Source organism: Vigna unguiculata, chromosome 5 (assembly GCF_004118075.2).
Source record: "Vigna unguiculata cultivar IT97K-499-35 chromosome 5, ASM411807v1, whole genome shotgun sequence".
NCBI lineage: Eukaryota > Viridiplantae > Streptophyta > Magnoliopsida > Fabales > Fabaceae > Vigna > Vigna unguiculata.
In genome coordinates this window covers 41072636-41095356 of record NC_040283.1, presented here as the reverse complement: position 1 = coordinate 41095356, position 22721 = coordinate 41072636, and the positions used below count along the sequence as shown (strand labels likewise).

The 22721-nt window shown below is 33.8% G+C and overlaps 3 protein-coding genes across 5 annotated transcripts; 2 read left to right on the top strand and 1 right to left on the bottom strand.

Moving 5' to 3' along the window:
* The first annotated feature begins 2549 nt into the window (after nucleotides 1-2549).
* Nucleotides 2550-3189, top strand: LOC114184895. Its single transcript, XM_028072284.1, has one exon. The coding sequence runs from the start codon at nucleotides 2639-2641 to the stop codon at nucleotides 2918-2920; it is 282 nt and encodes a 93-aa protein (XP_027928085.1). The 5' UTR covers nucleotides 2550-2638; the 3' UTR covers nucleotides 2921-3189.
* A 656-nt stretch (nucleotides 3190-3845) lies between these two features.
* LOC114184894 (vacuolar sorting protein 18) lies at nucleotides 3846-15529 on the bottom strand. Of its 3 annotated transcripts, none has more exons than XM_028072282.1 (25): nucleotides 15401-15489; nucleotides 14829-14926; nucleotides 14063-14225; nucleotides 13515-13727; nucleotides 13261-13400; nucleotides 13016-13111; nucleotides 12523-12590; nucleotides 12250-12351; nucleotides 11907-12051; nucleotides 11660-11803; nucleotides 11453-11572; nucleotides 11294-11350; nucleotides 10793-10852; nucleotides 10336-10443; nucleotides 9451-9593; nucleotides 8142-8220; nucleotides 7936-7998; nucleotides 7643-7773; nucleotides 7365-7470; nucleotides 6694-6882; nucleotides 5778-6005; nucleotides 5377-5532; nucleotides 5109-5270; nucleotides 4516-4635; nucleotides 3846-4325 (listed from the first exon to the last, which is right to left on the bottom strand). In XM_028072282.1, the coding sequence occupies exons 3-25, from the start codon at nucleotides 14223-14225 to the stop codon at nucleotides 4140-4142; spliced, it is 2979 nt and encodes a 992-aa protein (XP_027928083.1). In that variant the 5' UTR covers nucleotides 14829-14926; nucleotides 15401-15489; the 3' UTR covers nucleotides 3846-4139. The 3 variants fall into 3 exon arrangements, with proteins under 3 accessions (XP_027928083.1, XP_027928084.1, XP_027928082.1); XM_028072283.1 differs by lacking the exon at nucleotides 14829-14926 and adding an exon at nucleotides 15197-15263 and having other exon boundaries at nucleotides 15401-15481; XM_028072281.1 differs by lacking the exon at nucleotides 14829-14926 and having other exon boundaries at nucleotides 15401-15529.
* An 834-nt stretch (nucleotides 15530-16363) lies between these two features.
* LOC114183768 (pentatricopeptide repeat-containing protein At1g11900) lies at nucleotides 16364-18999 on the top strand. The gene is made up of 2 exons (XM_028070896.1): nucleotides 16364-16506; nucleotides 17658-18999. Exons 1-2 carry the CDS (start codon nucleotides 16367-16369, stop codon nucleotides 18622-18624), a joined length of 1107 nt encoding a protein of 368 aa, XP_027926697.1. The 5' UTR covers nucleotides 16364-16366; the 3' UTR covers nucleotides 18625-18999.
* The last annotated feature ends 3722 nt before the right edge of the window (nucleotides 19000-22721 follow it).

The following is a 22721-nucleotide window of genomic DNA, read 5'->3' as shown; positions in this document are numbered from 1 at the left end:
GCTTTGCCTTTTACCAGAATGTTTGCTTTTTCCTTTGAATCCAAAGGGATTCACTCAAGCAGCTTCTGCATAATGTAGATGTTACACATGATGATAGAGTTATTTGATTCACAGCTATTAATTATTTTTCAAACACACATTATTATTATTATTACTGTTATTATATTTTTAATCAATGTATATAAACCTTCACCACTTGGAGATTAAGTCAAGTCAGAGATTCTAAATACTCTTATTTTTTTTTTTTTTTTGTGAATAGAGGTTATGTCTTGAATGAGTCAGGAAAGTTGGTAAGAATAGATAATTAACTATCAGTCACTGTCATTTTGTATATGTTTTTAGGGCATGTCTTTGTAATATAGTATACAGATGCTGATTTAACAAACAAAACAAAGTGGGTAGGTCCACTTTGAAAATTAAATAAGCATATCTCCTTTTTGTAAAGTGCAATATATAAGTACCAATTATTAGAGCTTATCATGATGTTAATCCTGGGGTTGCCATCACTCATATGCCATGTGAAGCAGAGTATTAGATCTGTTATAAAGATTAAAAATTATTTATGTGTTGTTAAACAATTTAGTGACACTTATTAATTTTAATTGCTTTAGTCCGTCGCATATATTCTAACATGAGTTCAGATTTTTTACTTTTTATTATTTTCTATTGTGTCTTCTATGTTAATGTTAATATTTTAGAAAATATTTAATATATTTTAAAATATTGAAATAAGTGTTTATCAGTGTAATTTATAAAAAAACAACAGAAGACTGGTAAAAAGAAACACAGTAAAAATTCTGAATTTATTCTAACGGTTATAAAATAAAACTAATAATAAAAATAATAAAAGAGAGAAAAAAGAAAATAGAAGAAAGAATAAATTATGAGAGAATAGAAATACGATAGTTCAAAAAGAATATAAATCAAATAGTTAACACAAAATATTAGATAAAAATAATGAATTATTTGAGTATCAATCATACTAAATCATACTAATTATATGAGCTGTATCAATTATTAGACCTTAAATTATAATATTTTTGGATAAAAGATAATATTGAGATGAAAAGTTCTTGCGGATAAAAGTTAAGTGGAAGTCAAGTGATACTCTGTACTGATAAAAGAAAAAAAACATTCCAGTAAATAATGGTTCTAGTGAATAATGTGGTAATAATTTCATTGAAAATTTTGATGGTAAAGACAACAATATGATAGTATAAACTGTGACCAAGCAAATGCAGCAGGTTTTGGATTGATGGAATGAAGGACATAGAATAGATTCCTTCTCAAATCATAAATGGTGAACGTTGTAATTCATTGCACAAGAAATAGAAATAGGCCAAGTTCATCCCCTACAAAACAAAACGACGTGCTTTCCAACAATTCTAGTGTCTTCATACACACAGATTTTTTACCAAAAAAAGTGTAAAAAAGTAACGTCTTCTCTGCATATGATTGCATTAGCTGTTACTGGTTAGAGTGACCACCAACTTATCCCTTTTTCAACGTATTCATCCAAGTACAAACGAAATCATATTGAAAGGTAAAAAAAATTTGTGAAACATCTTTCAGTGTCATCCAATAAAAGAAATACATGATTTAAAATAATAACCATTTTTTTTTAAATGAATAGTTTATATAGAAACTAGTGAGTAACAATAGTGACTCAGGCAAGCTATCATCCAAGGTGGTGTAAAGTGTAAAAGTGGAAAAAGGGTAAAAGCTGTTTTTTTTTTTTATCTTAAAGAACGAATAGAAAAATGACAAGTGCAATGCGTGGCGGTGAGAGAGCAAGAGAGAGAGAATGGAGCCATGCGCAGGCACGTGATCACTGCCCACGGCCCATAACTAGTGGATCATCGTACTGCAGGCCCATCCTCCGAGAATGCCACCAACACCAACGTGTCATCGCCATAGTTCCGCACATAACACGTATACCATCAAATGAATAAGAAAAGGGCGAAAAAGAATGGGCCACATATGAAAGGACGAAACTACCCCTTCATAAAACAACACTCTTCCTGGGTCAGAGTTTAGGAAAAAACAAACTGAGAGTGGGACCCATGAGTAATGAAGAATTGAAGAGAGAGAAAATAAAGATAAAACAAGAAAGGGACATTAAAGTTGTGAAGGTAAAGGTGAGTCATAGGTGACAATTATGTCTCTTTCGGATAAGTCCACCACCTGTTTCCTCGAACCACCACTCTTATCTCTCACACTCAACAATACTAATACTGTCTCTCACCATTAATTATATTAAATTAAACACATGACTTAAACTTAATTAAGCTTTGTTAAATGCTACTATCACTGATTAGTATTAGAATACCAAACAAAATTAATAATTTTAATTGGAATGGTGTATAGTATCACGCAATCTAAATACGTGTGTATAAAATACTAGTATTAAAGAAGAGTTAATAATGATACACCAAATCTCTAATATGTATTAATCTATATGTTTAGGTGGAGAATGGGGCCCACCTGTGATGAGTATTTTATACAAAATTATATCCCAAGTGCTTCCCGTTTCTTCTATAAATTCCCTCTTCCTCAACCGATTCATTTCACTACTAACGTTTCTCTCACCTGTGTTGCGAATTAAGAACAGAAGGAAAAGAAAAAAACGAAGAGAAAAATGAGTTACTTGAACCGTGTTTGGATGGCGGCCACCGTGGCTGTGGCGCAGGGTCACACCGATCCTGGCTACAAGTGCAAGACGGCGCTCAACTCCATCCACCACAACCGTAGCCGCCTCTTCTCCGGCGGAGCTCTGTCGGATCTTCGCCCCTTGTCCGGCGTCGTGGGATCTGACGGCGCCGGCGCTGTGACGGGGAGCCCTGACGTGGAGAAAAGGGTGACTCAAGCGGACGAGTCTCTGCGAAAAGTGATGTACTTGAGTTGCTGGGGCCAGGGCTGAACCGTGCGTGGCGTTGACAACGGTGGAGATTAAAGTGGTGCCTGGAAATGGTGGCCCGGCCCTTGTTTTTGGGTCGGGTTCGGTTCTGAGTTGACCTGACCGGGTCAGAGGGGATGACTCCGGTTGGAGAGAAGAACTTGGAATGATGCGATCTTGTAAATGACGTAGCTATGTATGTGTACAGAAGATAACTGGTTTTTCCCACTCTCAGAGTGGATGGTGATGATGAGATCTGAACTTATTAATAAGAATACCTAAAATTATTCAAACTCTGCTTCCCTTTTATCATCATCAACTTTGAGTTTAATTTAACAAAATATCTTCTAATTATGATGTTTGAGCAATAATTGATTTAACGCTTAAACAACCAAAACATGAAGAGTTAAGGATTGAAATTTTCGGGTTTTCTACTTTTTGTTCTGGAAGTATGTTTGTATTTCACAGGAAAGTGGTTTAGTTAAAGAAAATTTGGTTTAGAAGAATCTGAGAACGCATCTGCTCCTAGAATCTCAAGTTTAGAAACCTTTAGTTCTTTCAGTTAATGTCAGAAACAAGTTACCAGGCACAGAAAGTTAAGACATGAATCATGATTCCAAATTGTAGACAAAAACTTAGGATTTGGCGAAGACGGTGTTCTAATTCTTGCATCAATTGAAACTAGGTAACTAGTCAATGATTATTGATCTCTTGGTGTTTGGATGCTAAAGTGCTGTTAGAATCTGACTGACTTTTTTTATTAGCTCAATTTTGGTAAAGAAAAAGTGACAACAGATAAAAGGGTGCTTTCGATTTGTTCTTTTATTAAAATTGGAGCTTTCGTGAGAGTATAATATTTTTAAGTCTTACTTTGGTTGAATAATAGTACCAAAAGTATATAAAGAATAAGTTTAGCTTGAATTGTGTAACCATGGGGAAAAAAAAACTATTAAAGAAATTGAATGAACTTTCGAGAATGCCTTCTGGTCACAAAAGTGGATGCAACCGTGAGTTACAATCAAGTACAGGGTTTACACTTTACAGAGAGGAGTGGGGTAAACTTCTTTTGGCAATGAGAAAATAAGTGATTCAACAGCATAACAAAAAGGCAACGGAATGTAAACTAAAAAAGAACAAGGGTTCAAACATTCACAACCAGACACTGCAAGAAACTGGGACAATCAATCATACTCTAGTGAATAGTAATGTTATTCACGGCAGAGCAAGCATATTACATTACAACTCATGTCGATATAGGTAACGACATATTTCTCTGGTTTTGGTTTCCAGCGCTTGGTTTTATCTCCCATGATCGTAGCAGATGTTGCTCTTCCTCGGGATGGATAAAAGGCAAAGAAATCTCACGGATCATCAGATCACCACAAAATGGGCATTCACTAGCTATAGCATCATCCAGTTGTGACCGGAGCTGCACATAATTTGACACCAGAACATTCAGCGTAACTCCATCAAAGTACAAGCATTTAATGGTAGAACAAGAAAATAAATTTGAAACTTAAATTTCACTGCAAGAAAAATGCAATGTTGAGCAATAAATTTCTGCCGTTAACTACAAATACATGCTACGCGGTGTGCATGAAAGAAAGCTCTGGACAAACCTTGTCTACAGTGCTCAGGCTAGGAATGGACTCCTCTGGAGAAAGGGTGCCATTGGATTCTCTTTTTGTTTCACTGCCCATCAAAGTTAGTTGTTTCTGCAGATCCAGTATATACTCAGCCTGCAACATTTTCCCAAATTATTCAATCTGAATGATGGTACTGGCAAGAATTAGTATATACTGGTTTGTGGTGGGGGCAACATTTTGACGCCATGAAAAACAAGGTTATGACAATTATAACAAAACTTGAGAATAAAATTTCTTTAGGATATAAAACTAACGATATTGTCAATTTATGACCACTGTATTAACCCATGTTGAAGGGTCCAAATCAAACAGCATTTGCAGTGTATTTGCGTCATTTTAATTAACTTTGTGAAAAATAACAGAGTTTTGGATATCCCCTCTCAAAACTATCCATTCTTTTTAATGTTACAACTAAAGATAAGATCACTGTGTCCTTTCAACTTTGTTACATCGCTTTTCACACTCACATCAGTGTTGGACTAATCTGAAAAAACAAACTTTCAGGTACCATAATGTGAAGTAGTCGCAATGAGATGACAGTAACGAGATAAAGGCATTGTATTTACCTGGGAATCAACTGTGCAACGAGTCACATGGGCAATCAGGCACTGTGCGTGGAAGGCATGTCCACACGGAAAGATATAAAAGGGAGCCATTTGTCCTACTAATGTAAAACCTCTACCCATGCCGACGTCCCTCCCTACCGCTAGAATTTTCCGTCGACAGACCTATCGGGAGTCGGAATAAAATGATTTCAGCTTAGGGCATCGGTTCAGCAAACTAAATCAGAAAAACAAAAGCAGAGTGATCTTAATGTATCAGTAAGCGCAATACCCCGCATTCCTCGTCTCGATCAATAATAGTGCATCTTTGAGCAAGTGCACTGATATCATTTCTGATGTTGTCAGCACCGCGGGTTGCATCATTCATCTCATCTTTAAGCTGTTCAATTTGCTTATTGTAATCCTCCAATGATGAGCATATAGCCTCCTGCACAAATTTAGTTAAGCTTACCAACCGGAGTTCAAGAAAACCAATAGCAATTATCTAAGACATATAGTTCACATATCACATTCTTTAGTTAATTTTGACAGAAGAAGCTATTGTAATATGCAAATGTCAACAGAGAACAAAAGTAAAATAAAACTTAGCTAGTAAGTGTCACTACGAGATAAATTGATCAGATTTGAAAATTGTCAATCAAGATGACAAAATCAGAACAAAAATAACTGTACCTTGAAGTCATCAATCAGTGCAAAATCTGGAAAGAATGGTAATATGTCTTCAATCTTTAGCAGGCCATCAGTTTCTTTAAGAAATGCAATTGCCTTCCTAATGTTTTCTCTCTTAGTTCCTTTTTCTTGTTCAACAACATGCTTAGCAATCATAAGCCAGAGTTTCTTTCTCAAATCTTCATCATCTTCAACCTTGTCAGCTTCGGCCATAGCAAGCTCTGAATCAACCTGGTATAGGAAAGTCAGTGAGCACAAAATTATGACAATTAAAAATGAAAAAGTAAAGCATCTTCAAAATATTTAAAGGCTTATTTTTTATTTCTTTGTTGGGATGTAAAAATATTGAAAATTTAAGAAACTTCTAACTGGATATGTTGAACTACTTTTCAAAACCTGGCTGAGAGAACTATATATTCTGCAAGACCACTAACATATCCCAGCCATAAAGGTAGAAAAATCCCCCAATGGAAGGTACTTTTGGTCCTCATAAGTGAATTATTCCCAACATCAAGATTTCTAGTGCATAAAGAATAAAACATCTGCTAGAATTGGTTGCCCTTGCAGAATCCCTAAAAGATATAAGTACGAGTGAAATATCACCAATGAGGAACATTTGTAAAGCAGTCCAGCAGATATTTCTAATTAAGCAACACCATTTTTGTATTAAAGCAGTGGTGGAAGTTGGAACTTAACAATCATTATATGACAAATTCTAACAACAAACTCTTCAACACACTTTTCTAAACACATTCTCTACTACTGACATAAATTTATTAATAACACATTTTTTTGTGGGTTCCACTTCCCACTTAATGATTCTTGTCATGATTTTATAATGTTTAATAAATTATAACCAATAATCAAGAGTATATTAGAAGGAATTTGACAAAACTCCTTGTCGTCATATTAATATCACCTGTAGGGCAAGAGCAACCGCTTCTTCATGCATAGACATCATACTGTATATATGAACACATGCACGCATTCGTTTTTCCTTTAGGCAAAGACGCAAGGCATACTTAGGATCATAGAAGAACTCGGGACCATTTTCCGGTCCTTTCCCAAATTTGCATTGTAGGAAACGTAGAAGTGAACTATCATCTTCCTGAGTAGACAAAAAGAAAAAGAAACAAATACATAAATAGGCACAATTGTCAACACTAGACAGATCCGAGAAGTTGTAAATTTCTTTAAATCTTATCAAGATAAACCACTATTTCCATGTATCAGCTGCAAGAGATGAGACAAGTTTAAGACTCGGTCAAACCTCAATTGATTAATCAAAGTTATATTTTATAAAGAAAAAGGCACATATTAGAATTTCCATTAATATTTCCATGGAGGATCTTGTTCAACTTATATTTACAATTGCAATCCCAATCATAAAATATGCACAGATTACCAACTCCTTATGAAAATTGCACAGGCATGGATAATTATAGCATCCATTTGTTCATTTGCAAGAACACATGTTCATTCATCCATATATAGATATAGATAATATCAAAATACAATAGGAATATGAAACACCCTTCATAATCACATCAGAAGTACAAGGATCATGGATGTAGAAGCAAGACACCCAACCTGTTTTGCATACAAAGAAAGTAGCAGGTTATGAACTCCAGGGTCTTCATTATGTAATCGATGAACGCAATATTCAAGATATTTAATGACTTCATGTGTCTCATTCCTGCATGCAAAAATAGTTTACATAAATGAACTTAAAATTCCAAAACAGTATCAATAAAGTGAAGAAATCTGTCAGAAGAAAGACACAGAACACAAAGAATAAATAAATTGATGAACACAAGTGTGACTGAAACATTTAACTGAATAAAAATGCAAACACAAATATGTAGTACTTTGCATGTGGTTCGCTTGAATAGCGCATCATTGCAGGAATCAGTTTCCTTGGGTTCAGATTCTTTGTAGCCATCCATGACTCCACAGTTTCATATGCATCAAGGGCAATAAGGTCCGGAGCAAACTTATACTGCATAGGACAGTCAGTATTGTCCATAATTTGTTACATTTCTCAAAATAAATTGAGAGGCTACTGTTCCACTTAAAAGTAATGGCTGAAATAGCTAGAGACGAATGGGACACAATAGAGAAATAGATTTTCACACCCCAAATCCTAAAAGGTGAATCATACCTGCAGATCTATAGGCACAGCAGGTTTCTGAAGCACTTCTAATGCTTTCTTTGATTCACCTTGCTGGAAAAAGAAACAAAAACAGAAAGTAAGAGAAAAGGAAATATAATCAATGAGATTGTATACTTCTATAAAGCAATAGAGATCTGGATTCTGGGAATGGAAAACTTTAGTAAAGATGATGAAATAAATTGCAATCAGGGCACCTGAATGTAATGGTGAACTACAATCTCATAGTGCCCTTCTAAGCTCGCAAAATATACCAATTCTTCAACTCTTCCATAACTGTAGAAATTGAAAAAGCAAAATTATATTAGATTAACGGTCATATAATATATAACTAACTTCAGACAAAGTTATAAATGACAAGGAAATAAACCACTAAATAAATTGGAACTTCTAATCGGATTGATATGATAAACAATAAAAGATTATGTTATTGCGACAGGGAGTTGGGTATCATGGGGTGTTTAAGCTCCACATCACTAATAATAGGATTCTCAGTGGTGTACCTAAGTGATTTGCTATTCCCCCTGAAAAGCTAAATATTAAGGGAGAGTTCCTCAAGTGTTTAGATTAATTGGTTACAACGTTTTCATGCGAGTGAAATGTTGTAGAGTGCAGTCCCGCTAGGACATCAACTCTTAGGAGCGGAACTACAATGGGAACTTGGACATTATGGAGTGCCTAAGTATCATATTGAGTAGTATTGGGGTATTATGCGATGAATTTACAATTGTGAAAGTTGCCATATCAGATCCAAGGCCGAACGCAGAAGGATGGAGTCATTCGTCATCATCAATGAATCAAAATAGCTAATAATGCATATATTAATACCCTTTATTTTCAAACTAAGGTATGCAAAGGCATCAGATGTAACTAGCAATCCAAATTAAGCTGGTAACCCAAGTTATATCAAGCATCTACAACATACCCAAAATAGCATTAAAAATAAAATAAAAGATACAAAGTGGTGGGGGGACTCTACCAGAACTCACTCAAGGAACGACCCTATAAAGAGGTAGATTAAACATATCCCTACAGAATTCATATCTAATAAAATCCGAAGTAGTATCCCACCATATACTACACTGTTTTTTAATCCCAAAATGTCTGCATATGTTACTGCTCAATCTTGTTATACATTATAAAAAGACCTTGTTATGTTGAATCACTCGTAGAGACAAAGGGTGTCCACATTTTACAAATTTAATAGTTTCTCTTGAATAATTTATTATCATAACTAAATTTTATAAAACTCTAAAAACTATAAAACTAATTAAATCCAAACAAACATGGAACTGGATACTCCCACTCTGCCCTTAAAGAATATCCTCTTTCTTTCCTACGTATTTTTGTTGAATTAAACCCTAAATGAAATACCCCGTGGTTGAAAGAATTTTAAAAATATAAACTCCCAGAACAGTATAAATAAAATTGAAGGAAACAGGTAAGTAGCAAGAATTAATGTCCAGTCAAAAACATGTGGCAGGCATATCAAGTATCAAATAATACCTTTCTAAAAGTTTCATTGTAGTTGCTTCATCCAATACATCCTTGCTGTCACTGAGAAAAGCACGAAACTCTTTAATAATTGATTGGTACTCTAAATTGCTATTCTTTGATTCAGAGTCATCTTCCAAGAGCAGTCGGTTTATCTAAAAGATCAAAAGACATGAAAACCAAATTAATTTGCATGCCAAAAATATCTATGAACTCACAAGATAAATATTAAAGAATACAACTGAAGGAGTAACTTAATTGCCTAAGGCCATACTAGAGTATCAGAAATTGCTTCAAAGATCTAGCCATTTTCTCAACAAAAAAAAAAAAAAAAAAAAAAAAAAAAACTTTACCATAAATCTCTAAGCGTTAATGTTTTACTACCATGTCTTCATATTAACATTGTGAACACAGCATATTTGTATTTTCAGGTCAAGCTAATTATTTCACAAAGGTTGGCGTCTGTGGCTTTCCTTACACACAAGTTTATATAACTTAAATTTCTTAAAGCAGTGAAGAATATTTTTCTGATCACACTTACTGATGGGACCATGGTTTTTGTGTTTGTTTCAGCATTTAGCTTAAGCTCCAGGGTAACTTTCCCTGGCTAGGAGTAATTTAAGCTCTTTACTACCGTAATTTAGCTTGAACATTAAATTTGCATCCATAACAATAAGAATTGTTTCTTTTTCCTATCACTCATTCTTCATGTGCCCCATGTACAAATAAGTGAAACAATAAGGAGTTTGTGGAAAACAGATGGAATTTCAAGACACATTATACAGAATTAAGCACCATTCTAGTTTTAATTTGGATATCATATAAGGTTTTGTTATGCCATTGTTAACAGAAAATGAGATAAAGGAATTATCCTTCCAAATGTCAAGAATGTAGAACCTTGTCCAAATACAATTCAGTTGCCCAAGTGGATATCATTGTTATTTGGCATTTGTCGCTCTTTTCCAAATTATCAAGCTTCCGCAATAAGAAAGTTCTCAAAGCATCCTACATAAAAGAAAGAAACCTAAGAATGAGTCAATTTCAAATCCAAAAATTTAAAAATTAAATTCAGGATAAACCAAATCAAACCAGTTTGCATATGCCCACATAGGAAAGCAATCACTGTAGAGATTAAATGCACATAAGAAAATACAAAGATGCAACATTTATTTATCATTTATTAAACTTAATACACTCATGTATTAAAGCAGGCTGAATGAAATACTAGTATAATCAAAAAGATTTCTTATAGATAGACAAAATTACAATGTAATTTTTTCTAAAAATGCACACATTGATGAAGAATGCAGCCACAGTATAATTCATATTTAATGGCCAGCAGCATGAATAGTACCTGTTCACCAGCACTAATGAACTTCAAAGTGACCTCTTCAAATGATAAAATATAATTGATCTGCAAATAACATTCCTGTCAGATTTTTTTTTTCTTTCGGATTATCAACACAAAGTCCCAAGTGTTAATACTAGAAAGCATTACTTAAGTACAAAAAAGAATCACAATTATAACCAAATTATCAGAACAGAGCACTTTATGTAAAGATGATGCTGCCAAAATCTTCTACACCTTCAAAACTTTAAATTTATTAACTGAGCTCATTAAACATTCAGAGGCCTGTCTTTAGGGAACGATATTAATACGCAATGATTTGGAAACTTTTGGTCCCAATTTGGGAGCCTTGAAAATATATAGCTATAAGAGTCCAGTCCACCATGAAATATAGCAAAGGGCAGCACAATTATTTTTAAGTAATCAAGTATCATGAAAGCAAAGGAAGCTCTTGCAATAATGTAACAAACTAAATCTAGCAAAATAATGAACTCAGAGGGGATTTACTTTGGCATAGAAAGATGCAGCTCTAAAATAATCTCTAGATGAAAACGCAGCTTCAGCCTGCACCATAAATTATTACAATCAAACTCCAAACTATCTTGTGGCAAAAAGATTATCATGAATTCAGACAAACTATTTCTTGGGCAGCAGAGTGAACAGTACCTGCACTAAATATACTTGGTCTCTTTGAAAAGGGTCACGGCAATTTGCTAAAGCAGCAGCATATTCATTCATGTCAAGATATACTTTCCACATATCTCGGCCCTCATCATTGATAGACACCTACTAAATTATCAAATGCAGCAGCAATTATAACCAGGCCAGTTAGATCCAAAATTCAGAAGGTTACAGAATTCAGAGAACACAAACCTGAAAGATGGAGTTTTGGTCATATGCATAAAACAGACCAGCTGTGGCATCACTACACAATCCTATAATACCCTTTGATGCTGAATCGGAAGTTTGATCAAACTGAAGTTCCTCAATTATGTGCTCACTAATTCTGTTTACAACCTACAAATGTTCAAAAAATTCAGCAAGCATGTATAAAACTCTTTAAATTGGGATTGTGACGTATGGGTGAAAACAAAACTATTATACAAAAGTGCATACACACCTTAACCTTATTACCCAGAAGCAACAAGAAATGGAATTCAGACAATGCCATTGAACTTGGTTTGACTACTTCAGCTCCTTCAGACAATTTGGAGTAGTCCAAAAGAGCTTTGTTCTCAATAAAATTTTCATTTGCACCCGAAGAACTGTCAAAAAGTGAGAGAAGGGTGAATAAGTTCCTAAAAAAACAAGATGTAAGGATTCGCAATAGCAACCATTCATGAAGCACCAATAGCATGTTCAGAAATGAGGTTTGTAGGATCGTGACCCACATAGTGAACATGTTCCAAATCAATATTGATTAAAGATTAAACAGACAACAAAGTCAAGTCATTCTATACTACCTCTGTTGTCCTCCAAAATTTAAGCCACCATGGTAAATACCAGCTCCAGAAAGCCATGCAAAATGTACAGCTCTCCGTTGCTTAATGAAAAAATGCAACTCACTGGAAGATAATCAATAGAATGAAGTCTTAGAAAAGATAGATCATATACAAACAACACATATGAAGGACTGTAAAAATAAAGTCATTTTCTGCATTTAGACTGTTGAATGCTTCCATGATATAACAATAGTATTATGTTTTTAGAGAAAGAGGGAGAGAGAAACCACTTGCCTGTTTGGTATGTCACCAGGAAGTTCCATAAAATGCACAGTACGATCTAAATAACCTGAAAAAACAGTCTACATTTGTATAACAATCAGTAAAATTGAACTTTGAAAGATAATGAAGGGTATAATAAAAAAAGATAGCCCAAGATTAAAAATCATTGTCGTCATAAATTACTTTCTATTATTTACATATAGAAATAACACAATCAATCTCACTACTTTTTTAAAACAATTCATAAAGAGAACAATTTCCCTCTTTGGTTTATGAAGAAACCATTACACATGCTTCCTAATGTTTGTTGTGGTTGTATTGAATATAAATGCTTAAAAGCTTGGACACTTCACCCACATATATAGGTAAAGTATACAAAAAAACATCAATATCAGATATGTGCTAAACATGGATGCATGAAGCAAATTGAAGTATCAATACTTCATAGGATAGATTACTCAAGGGAAATAAACAAAAAAATGGAAGTTTATATTATTTGACTTACTTCCAGTGACCCAAAGCCAGTGAAAGAGTAAAGACGAGTAGGAGTAACTGCCATCACATAATACCTAGTCCCATTAATTATGCTAGCTGTTTCCATCTGATCAAAAAGGACAAGAACCAGAACATAAATTGAATGCCTTAACCACATTTAAAAAAAAAAAAGACTCTAAAATTCATAAAAAGGAGATGAAACCATAGATTATCTTGGAAAAAGAAGCTATAACAGTAAACAGGAAAAAGACATGCCTGCAAGCCCATAAAATCTTCAGAAAGTTCTCTTAACTCATAGAGAAACTTGATATACTTCTCTTTCTTATCCTTCTCATCCACATACAGCTCATGAAGTTGACCATTTTCAGTACCAAGAATAACTTCCTTTGTGGAAACTGCATTTAAAAAGTTTAATCAAAACCTTAAGCACAAATGAATATCCAAACCTCCTTTTAGTAAATAAATCTACAAGTAATGGGCACAAGTCAAATAAGTGATAAAATAACTACCTTCAGTTATCTGTTGCTTGTTCCATGCAACAGCATTTACAACAAGACCTTTCAGCTTGGTCAAAATTCGTGGCTTGTTCCATTTGGCATGAGTATAGAAAGTTTCAGCTCCTCCAGCACCAACAACAGTGGCAATACAGTGACTCCCTCCAGGATCAACAAAAACCCTGTGGATTGATTGGTCCCCAGGACGACCCACAGTGAGATCAATCTCTACACTCCAAACAGACAGCAAGATATAAGAAACTCATCAATCCTACTGAAGAAGCAGGATATTAAAGAAAAAGAAACAACTTCAAATTCCAGTATAAAGTACACACTACTATCAAGAACCCTAAAACAAATCATTCAAAGAGTGGTCCCTATTTTATATCTACGTTGATTCGCAAATTAAAATTAAACCCTCAAATTTGACAGTCAAAATGTGAAGGTTACCGAATTCGAAATACGTATTTCAATGGGATGTCAAATACCAATTCATTTCCACTATCTAAAAATTAATAAGAATGGGTATCCAGGGAACAGAAAACTCAAAATTGAAACTTCACCAGATGAATTGCCAAGCCCAAAATCATGCCTGATGACCCATCCTCTGCTGGTTCCAATCACAATGACATCATTTCCAGCAGCCATGCAAGTGATAACTCCACGACCTTTTGCAGCATATCGCTCAAGAAGGTCCACTGTGAATACTTGCCTCCCTTGATCCATCTATCATTTTTTATGTGAAGAAAATAATATCACTAGATAGAAAATAAGATAAATAAAACAGTCCTAAAAAAAGGAGCACACTTGATTCTTGAAAGTTGAAAGCTTTCTTCACAAGGGCTCAGTGGTTTAAGACACTGTTCACAGAGGTTCCTTCCATCAGCCCCGTACACTCAATAGGATTGAATACGGGGAGCACTCTAACAAATGAGTTGCACAAGCAACCATTGTTTTTACACTCAGAAAATTGTTGTTGTTTCCATGTTACTACATTAATGATTAATGGTCTACTGATTTTTCTGATTTGATTCCGTTTTGCACAGAATTGCCAAAATTTCACGTAAAGTTTTAATTTTATAAAAATGAAAATGAAGAAAAAGATTTTATACAGAAAATGTATTTGTCGCAACATGCTTTGTTATAGAACTTGGTCAGGTGATCAACTAAGTCGGGATAATGGCTCAATGGTCAGTCAAAAAATTATAACATCCTGTAGGTTCAACTCAGCTAGAAAAGTAAGGACAAAAATTATTATTAAAAAAACTTGGCAAATTGGGAATGGATAACCTACGGTACTACATCAAAGGAAATCATCCAAAGTCCTACCCCACAAGGTGAGATCAACTACATGGATCAGTCAAAAACCAAAGTTTTGGAATTCCAACCATCTGAATTAACTTCAATTAGTGCACTAGAACCGAAATCTGTAAATGAACATGACACAAGGTCAGATTCAGGTTTACTCAAGTTTCATTAGTCAAATAAGATACTAGGTTGGCCTGAGTTTGAAATGTATTTATCAAAAAACTAAACTCATGATTTGTATCCCTTTTGCAAAAAAAAAAAAAAAAAACCAAGAAAAAAATGCGAAATTGATTGACTTTAACGGTTTGAAAGGTGATATTCCATCACTTCAGTTCGCAAACAGTCTTGTTCTCTACGGTAAAGCTGTGGAAAACGTGAGAGTGAAGTACCTTTCAGCACTCTTGTTTGAATCTGCTGATACTAGAAATCGGACAAAAATTTGTTTTGATGGGCACACTGAATTGTTAGATAGATTTGTGGAATGTATCAGTGAGACATCATAGGGTTACCGTTGGACAAACAAAATCTCCATTCTTAATACATCAATTGTTAATGCAAATCAGAAACAAAAAGAAAAAAAGAAAAAGGTTTACCGTTGAACAAACCAGAACGTCGGGCTTTTTCGCCGAACAAACGATGATGAATTCCCGTTGGCCCTGAACGTGCTCTTCTTCTCCACACCCAAATTATGCAGAAATGGCACCTTTCAAGTTTTTATACAGGGGCCCTTTTGCAAAAACATAACTTTTGAGGTCTCTATTGTGAATCCCATCACATATTGGCATGATGAACGCATTTTTTTCAGTGAAAGTACGAGAATTTAAATTTAATTCCTAAGATCTATAATTTATCAAAAATTGAATTGACATTACATTATTATTAGGACAAAATTATCTTTTTTAACTGAATATTATAAAATTTTGAATACAAATATATTTTCAAGTTTAATCTTTATGACTTCATTTATTTATTGAGGGTCTTATTTTGTTTCAAATGTAAATGTATTTGCAAAATAATGGAAAGAAAAGTGCCATATAATTTTTTGTTTCATCTTAGATTAAGTTAATATTTGAATGATTTTGAAAATTTACAGTTTACAATAATTTGAGTGTTTTCAATTTATTTATAATAATTGTAGGGCAAAAATGACGTTGTTTATTTTAAGTGCTGGTTTTATTACTTTTAATTTGATTTGAAATTTTATTTCAGTAAGTAACAAAAGTTTACAGTATTGTATCATATATTTATTGAAATAAAACTTACAATAGAACGTATTTTAATACTATATATAAGTTTTATCTGTGATCTATTAACAAATCTTTCTCTAAAAATTTTAATAATTTTTTTTTTACTTAAACTAATATATTTCTCATCAATGAATTATGTGGGTGTAAGGTAACTAAAACTTGCTAACGAAGGGGACCTATCCAGCTTTTATACAGGGGCTTCTTTGCAAAAATAACTTTTGAGGTCTTAATTGTGAAACTGATCACAAGGACTAGACAGCAGTATTTGTAATTGTAGCATGCTTGTGCACCCTAAAAAGTAAAGAAAAGAACATGAACAACACAAACGTGGTAATCTCAATTCAGCTGCGAAGGATGTTACGAGAAGCAACAACGAGAGGCTTTTCATTGATTAAACTTCCTCTGTTCCGCTTTCGCTTCAATCTCTCCCTTCCTCTTTCAACAATCATTCGGTACTCTTCCAAAGCCAATTTTTTTTCACTCAAATTTTTATTTTTTATTTTTTTTAATTTCTCTTGCTGTTTTGAATGAAAGTGTAGTTCTCTTCTTTGTGGAAAGTAAAGTTACTGTGGTGGGTGGCTCTCAGAACCTCCACTTATAAGTTATGGTTATCAATATACTACTGCCTTTGTAATACCATAATAATTTTGGGTTTTACTGTAAGTTGATTGGTTATTATTATTGTTGTTGTTTAAGTTCAAACTTTTTATCATGGAGTGGTGAGAGCTGAAAAGCATTGAAAATGTTGTATCATGTGTTAAGGAGTGCAAGATTGTCTCCTCTAAAGGTGAGATTGTCACTGAAGTGCACAAGTAATGGTGTGTCACTTCGAATTTTAGCGGGCCATATGCACATGTTGCTTTAGATGAAATCTAGGGTTGATGCCCTTTACTTGTGCACTTTTAGAGACAAAACATTTCAGAGGAGTTTATTCCTCATGAAGTTTATGAAAGGATGAGATGTGTTCACTCGTATTTACTCGAGGCAACATCTTGCCCCTTCATGGTGGAAGTGGTTTGGAGTTGGATCAAACTTTAACCCTTAAACAGATGAACTTTAGTTGAACTAGTCGTGTGTCATTATCGTCAATAAGCTATAACTTATTCCTTGCGGGAATTACGTGACCCACTAAGATTAGTGCATCATCAAGGTTCTCATTACTTGAGTTTTTTTATTAGTTTTGTAAAGAATTGCACGTTTTTGATTGAGCCAGACCTATGAAGTGCTAGTGTGCGTAGCTCATTCTTAGTTACCTGTTCTTTGAGATGATAGATATGTACATGCCTGCCATATGTGAATGAATTTTAATATGTAGCATATTTCTTGTTCATGCCTAGTTCTACTCCAAAGCAACTTATTTTAGTTTAGCTTTAGCACCCAAATAGTTGTCCATATTCAACTTACCTTTTTATGATCCTACTGCATATTTTGTTTGTTGGGCATTTCGCAGCAAAATAAAGTGAATATTGATTGAATAAGCAGTTTTCTATTACATGAACCTAATGATGATTCTCGTTAATTGTGTCATTCCCATAACAACCAAACTATTCTGTTATCTGAATGTTTTTAAACCAGTAATAGCTAATTCACTGGCACTTTGCAGTTTTCCAGATTATTCAACAGAGGCATCTCCTGGCATAAAGATAGTGACAAAGGAACTTCTGAAAGAATTTCTTGCCGAAGTTGAAAATACACCAGCATCCAGTGCGAATGTCTATTGCACATACACCGATAAAGTACTACAAATTTTTAACGATAAGAACGTTGTTGTTTCCCTTGATGCCTATAATCTCCTATTAGAGGAGGCAAGCCATGACATTGACCTTACTTGTCAAGTTTTCAAGAAATTGTTGTTGTCCTGTAAATCCCCAAGTGCAACCTCATGCCTTAAGTTTGCCAAGGCTTTCACAAAAGAAAATGATTGTGTGGAGCTACTCAAATTTCTTGAGGAAATATCAGATATAATGTCTTCTAGCACATCATCATCCTTCATCAACAAGATCATTTTTGCCTTTGCCAAATGCGGACAGAAAGATAAATCCTTGGTGATATTTGATCATTTTAGAACACAGAGGTATGGTCTGGATTTGTTCACATATAATATTGTTTTAGATATCTTGGGTCACATGGGCCGTGTGGATGAAATGCTTGATGTGTTTTCATCCATAAAGGATACTGGTTTCATCCCGGATACTGTTTCTTACAATACTCTAATGAATGGCTTGCGGAAGGTTGGAAGATTTGATATGTGTTTTGTGTATTATAAGGAAATGACCGAGAATGGGATTGAACCAGATCTGCTTACATATACTGCACTAATTGATATTTTTGGCCGGTCAGGAAATGTTGAGGAGTCTTTGAAATACTTCAGGGAGATGAAACAGAAGGGGATTCTTCCTTCAGTATATATCTATAGATCACTAATCCAGAATTTAAATAAAACAGGAAAGGTTGAGTTGGCAACAGAACTTTTAGAGGAGTTGAATTCATCATCAACTTGTCTAGCTGGTCCTGAAGATTTCAAGCAGAAAACTAGACAAAGAAACACTTTTAAAGTTAAATTTTTTTAGTTTCACTTGTCTGAGGTATGCAAGTTCGGGAATGTCATTCTCTGCAATGTCTTAGGATGAAACGTGATACCGATCTTCACGTGTGTATGACATGTTAATGTTAGAGACATGCAAGGGAAGAATATAATATTGGTTAGTTCAATTTCTTCATTACTTATTCCTGGCTATATAGGAATAATTAACTAATTTGTTGAGGCATTTTTTGAATTTTATCATCAAATAGATACTGTTCAATCATGTAATTTTTGACATTATGAGCGTCTTGTGGGGGACAATGCATATATTGTGGCTCACTGGATTCATATCAAATGATTACTGAATCAACTACTTTGTAAAACTTCACTTGGTTTGTTATAAAGGCTCATTTGGTTATCATTCCGTGATAGGAACTTGAACACTACTGATATAATTGGTTGTGTAACTGACATTTGGAAAGTGGTTTTCGATCATGAGTGATTACCAAGTCATTTTCTTTTATGTTAACTTTTTTTATGAAAATTGTAATCAGTTTTTATTCTAAATTTTCAAACTTCACCTACTCGCCCTGCTTCAATCAAACACTTTTTTGATGAAACTGATACTTGCTTTATTTAAGCATTAACAAAAAATTCTCCTTGATCATGTCAAAATTCTAAAGAAAATGAAAAATGATAGTTGTCTACTCTGAGTGAAGTAATCGACTGTTCTGAGTGAAGTCGTCTATCCTCTTGCTAGAGTTGGTGTTGTTACCTAGAGTTGTCTGTTGGTGTTGCTACCTAAACATCTAGAGTCGTCTGCTGAAGTCGTTTGCCTAGACTCATCTGATGGACTCATCTACCCTTTCTTCCTTGGGGTCGTATGCTCTTGTTGTTTGGTCGTTGTTTTGTTGTTATGTTGTTTTGTCTGTTTCGTTTTCCTTCATTTCTTGTTCAAAGTCTTGTGTATATGACTCGTTAGTATACACATTAGAGACAATTCATCTTTCTCTTTCTTCTTCAATAAACTTCTTTGTCTCTTATCCTTCATCCGCATTTATTCTGGAAATTCTTTTCATGTTTAACATTTTTATATGACAAATGGCCATCTTAAAATCTTCTATGACTATTTCTTCCCTATCATTTCCTTCAGAATCTTTCCCCAGAGCAGAGAAATCAAACAGTTGTCGGCTCTTCCTATAAAGTTCCACTTCCGGATTTGTTAAAGATAATGTTAACAAATTCTTGAATTCTCCAACAGTTGAGTGCCAGAATTGTCCTTGTCTGCAGCTTCAAATTTGCCAATAAATAGTCCTATAAACTCATGTGGATGAGCTAAATGTGAGACAGCTTAATTTTAGTAAGAAAAGAACCTATATGAGAAGCACTACTAAAAATTCTTGCTATGCAATCGCTTGATATTGAGTTTTGTATATGATAAATAATGCATGCCCTGATCACAATGATATGTTTAGTATGCTTGTAAATGTTTAGAATATGTTTTAAATTCACATCAATGATGATGTTAGATTGACTATAGTGTGAAGACTTTTCGACTGACAATACATGCATATCATACTCCTTTTTATATACAAAATATAAAATTTTATTTAACTTGATTATTTTATAATTTTATACTAGTTTATTACTTAGAATTTATATGATGAAAATTATGTACGTATATCATTTCGTCAATCAAACTCGAAACATGATGGCCAAATAATTTAGACAAGAGATACCATAATTTTACGTTGATTTATCGAAGAATGATCACTGATGGTTAGAGCTGTCAAAATGAGTAATTCGGTCCAACTCGATTCGACCCACCACATTCGGTCCAACTCGACTCGACCCACCATGGGTTGATCACTTAGTGAGTCAACCCACAACCTGGCTCACTTATTAACGAGCAAAAAAATTTGAACCCGGTCCGGTCCATCACGGGTTGGTAGGTTAAACGGGTTGGCTCACGGGTTCACTTAATTAAAAAAATACAATTTTTTTTACTTTTTCGGTCAAAACTAAATTGTAATTCTAGTTAATATCTAAATAAATTTTAATACAATCCAAATACAAACTAAATTCACAAAAATACAAATTATCTATGTGTTGGCTAAAAAAATAATTTAACATGACCCAAATGCAAAGTCTAACTTAATAACAAATATTGTGTGACCATTTATTTGTGGGTTGGTGAGCCAACTCAACCCGGGTGAGTCGGATTTTAGGTGAACCGGGTCAAAAATCAACCCTATTGAAATTTGTAAAAAAATTTCAACCCAACCCAACCTAATCCGAACTCGTGGTGAGCCGGATTGGCTCACGGGTTTCAACCCATTTTGACAGCTCTACTGATGGTGTACACAGATTATCATCCCTTCACTCGCAATCATTCATCAGTTACTGGGACACTCCTTTTTCCCTGCACATAAAGCAATCCTAGCTTATAATATGTAGTAGTTTATAGTTATCCCAAGGCAAGGGAGAAGAAGCTTGATCAAGAGAAAACCATTGGATAAACATTTGAACTGACATAGGGTATACACATTGTTCAGATACTATTTTATCAGTATCTTTTTATATTTTCTATTGTTTTCTGTTTCTGTTTGCTTATCTGATGTTATATATCAGTGTTTTCTCTTTTCTGTTTTAGATTCCTATATATAGGAACTCTCTTGTACGCATTTTTAGATTCCACTTCTTATCTTGTTGTTCTTCCTTTCTTCATCATGGAATCCTCAACCACAAAAACATAAGCAACCATGAATTATCTTTTAAATCCTTCTAGCCCCTATATTTGCATCCTTTGGGAATGGTTCTTGTTTCTCCTCAACTCAATGGAACCAACTATCATTCTTGGAATAGAAGCATGAGACGTACTCTCCTGAACAAGCTAAAACTCATTGCTAGCAGTATCAGAATTCCTGAACATAATGACCCACGTACGTGCAATCTCAACACAAGAAATTCCTTTGTGCAAGATACAAAATTGGCCTAAACGACTTATTGTGGCACTAGTCATGGGAGGCACCTAATTAACCAAACCAAGCAAATAGGACTCCATGTGTCATGGAGTATCAAGATCTAAAACAAATATGAAAAGTAATCCTTTTACGGTTGAACAAGTGCAAAAGCTCATGAATTTTCTGCAAAACTCATCCAATCACAACGTTAACCAGATACACAGTCATAATGGTGAGTCTTCTAGACAAGAATCACAAATAGGTAAAATTTAATGGATTTTAGATGGTGGTGCAAGTGATCATGTCACTCACATTAAAACACATTTTGTTATTTTCCTTAAGATTAAACATGTTCATGTTAAATTACCAAATGATTCTTATGTTGTAGCTAATTATCCAGGTACTATTCAATCTTTTAAAAACTTAATTAATCTATATATACCTGACTTTAGTTTTTAATTTGATTTTGATCCGACAATTATGTTGTAGCTAATTATCTAGGTACTATTCAATTTATTGGAAACTTAAAAGTTAATCCATATATATATATATATATATATATATATATATATATATATATATATATATATATTAGGGGTGCTAAAATGGGTTGGACCCAACGGGCCAGCCCGTGTTAAAAGGAACGGGTTGGGTTGAAGATTTCAACCTATCAGCCCGTTCTGGGTCATCTCGTCCAGCCCGTCAACTTAACGGGCCAAAATAAGGGTCAGCTCGTCCTGGCTCGTTGGCCCGTTTTAAAAAAATAAAATAAAATAAAAGTAATTAAAAATATTATTTTTTTATATTATATATTTTAAATGTATATATATATATATATATATAATAGTATTGTAATTTAAATCATTAACACCTACAAATTAAGTTTGTATTATTAGTTATAATTAAATAATTTAATATGTAAAATTTAATAATTATTTTAACTTATCTAATTAAAAATATTAACTAATCAATAAAAAGTTAAAAAATATTTTATTTGATTAAATATGACTTTAATAATAATTTATCTGTACATATAAATAAATTTAAAAAATAAAACAAATTAAAAATTTTGTAAACAAATTAAAAAAAGGAAAAAAAAAGGAAAAAAAAAACTGGACGGGCCAGTCCACCCTGCCTGTTAGCTCGTCCTATACGAGATGGGTTGTGATTATTGACCCAT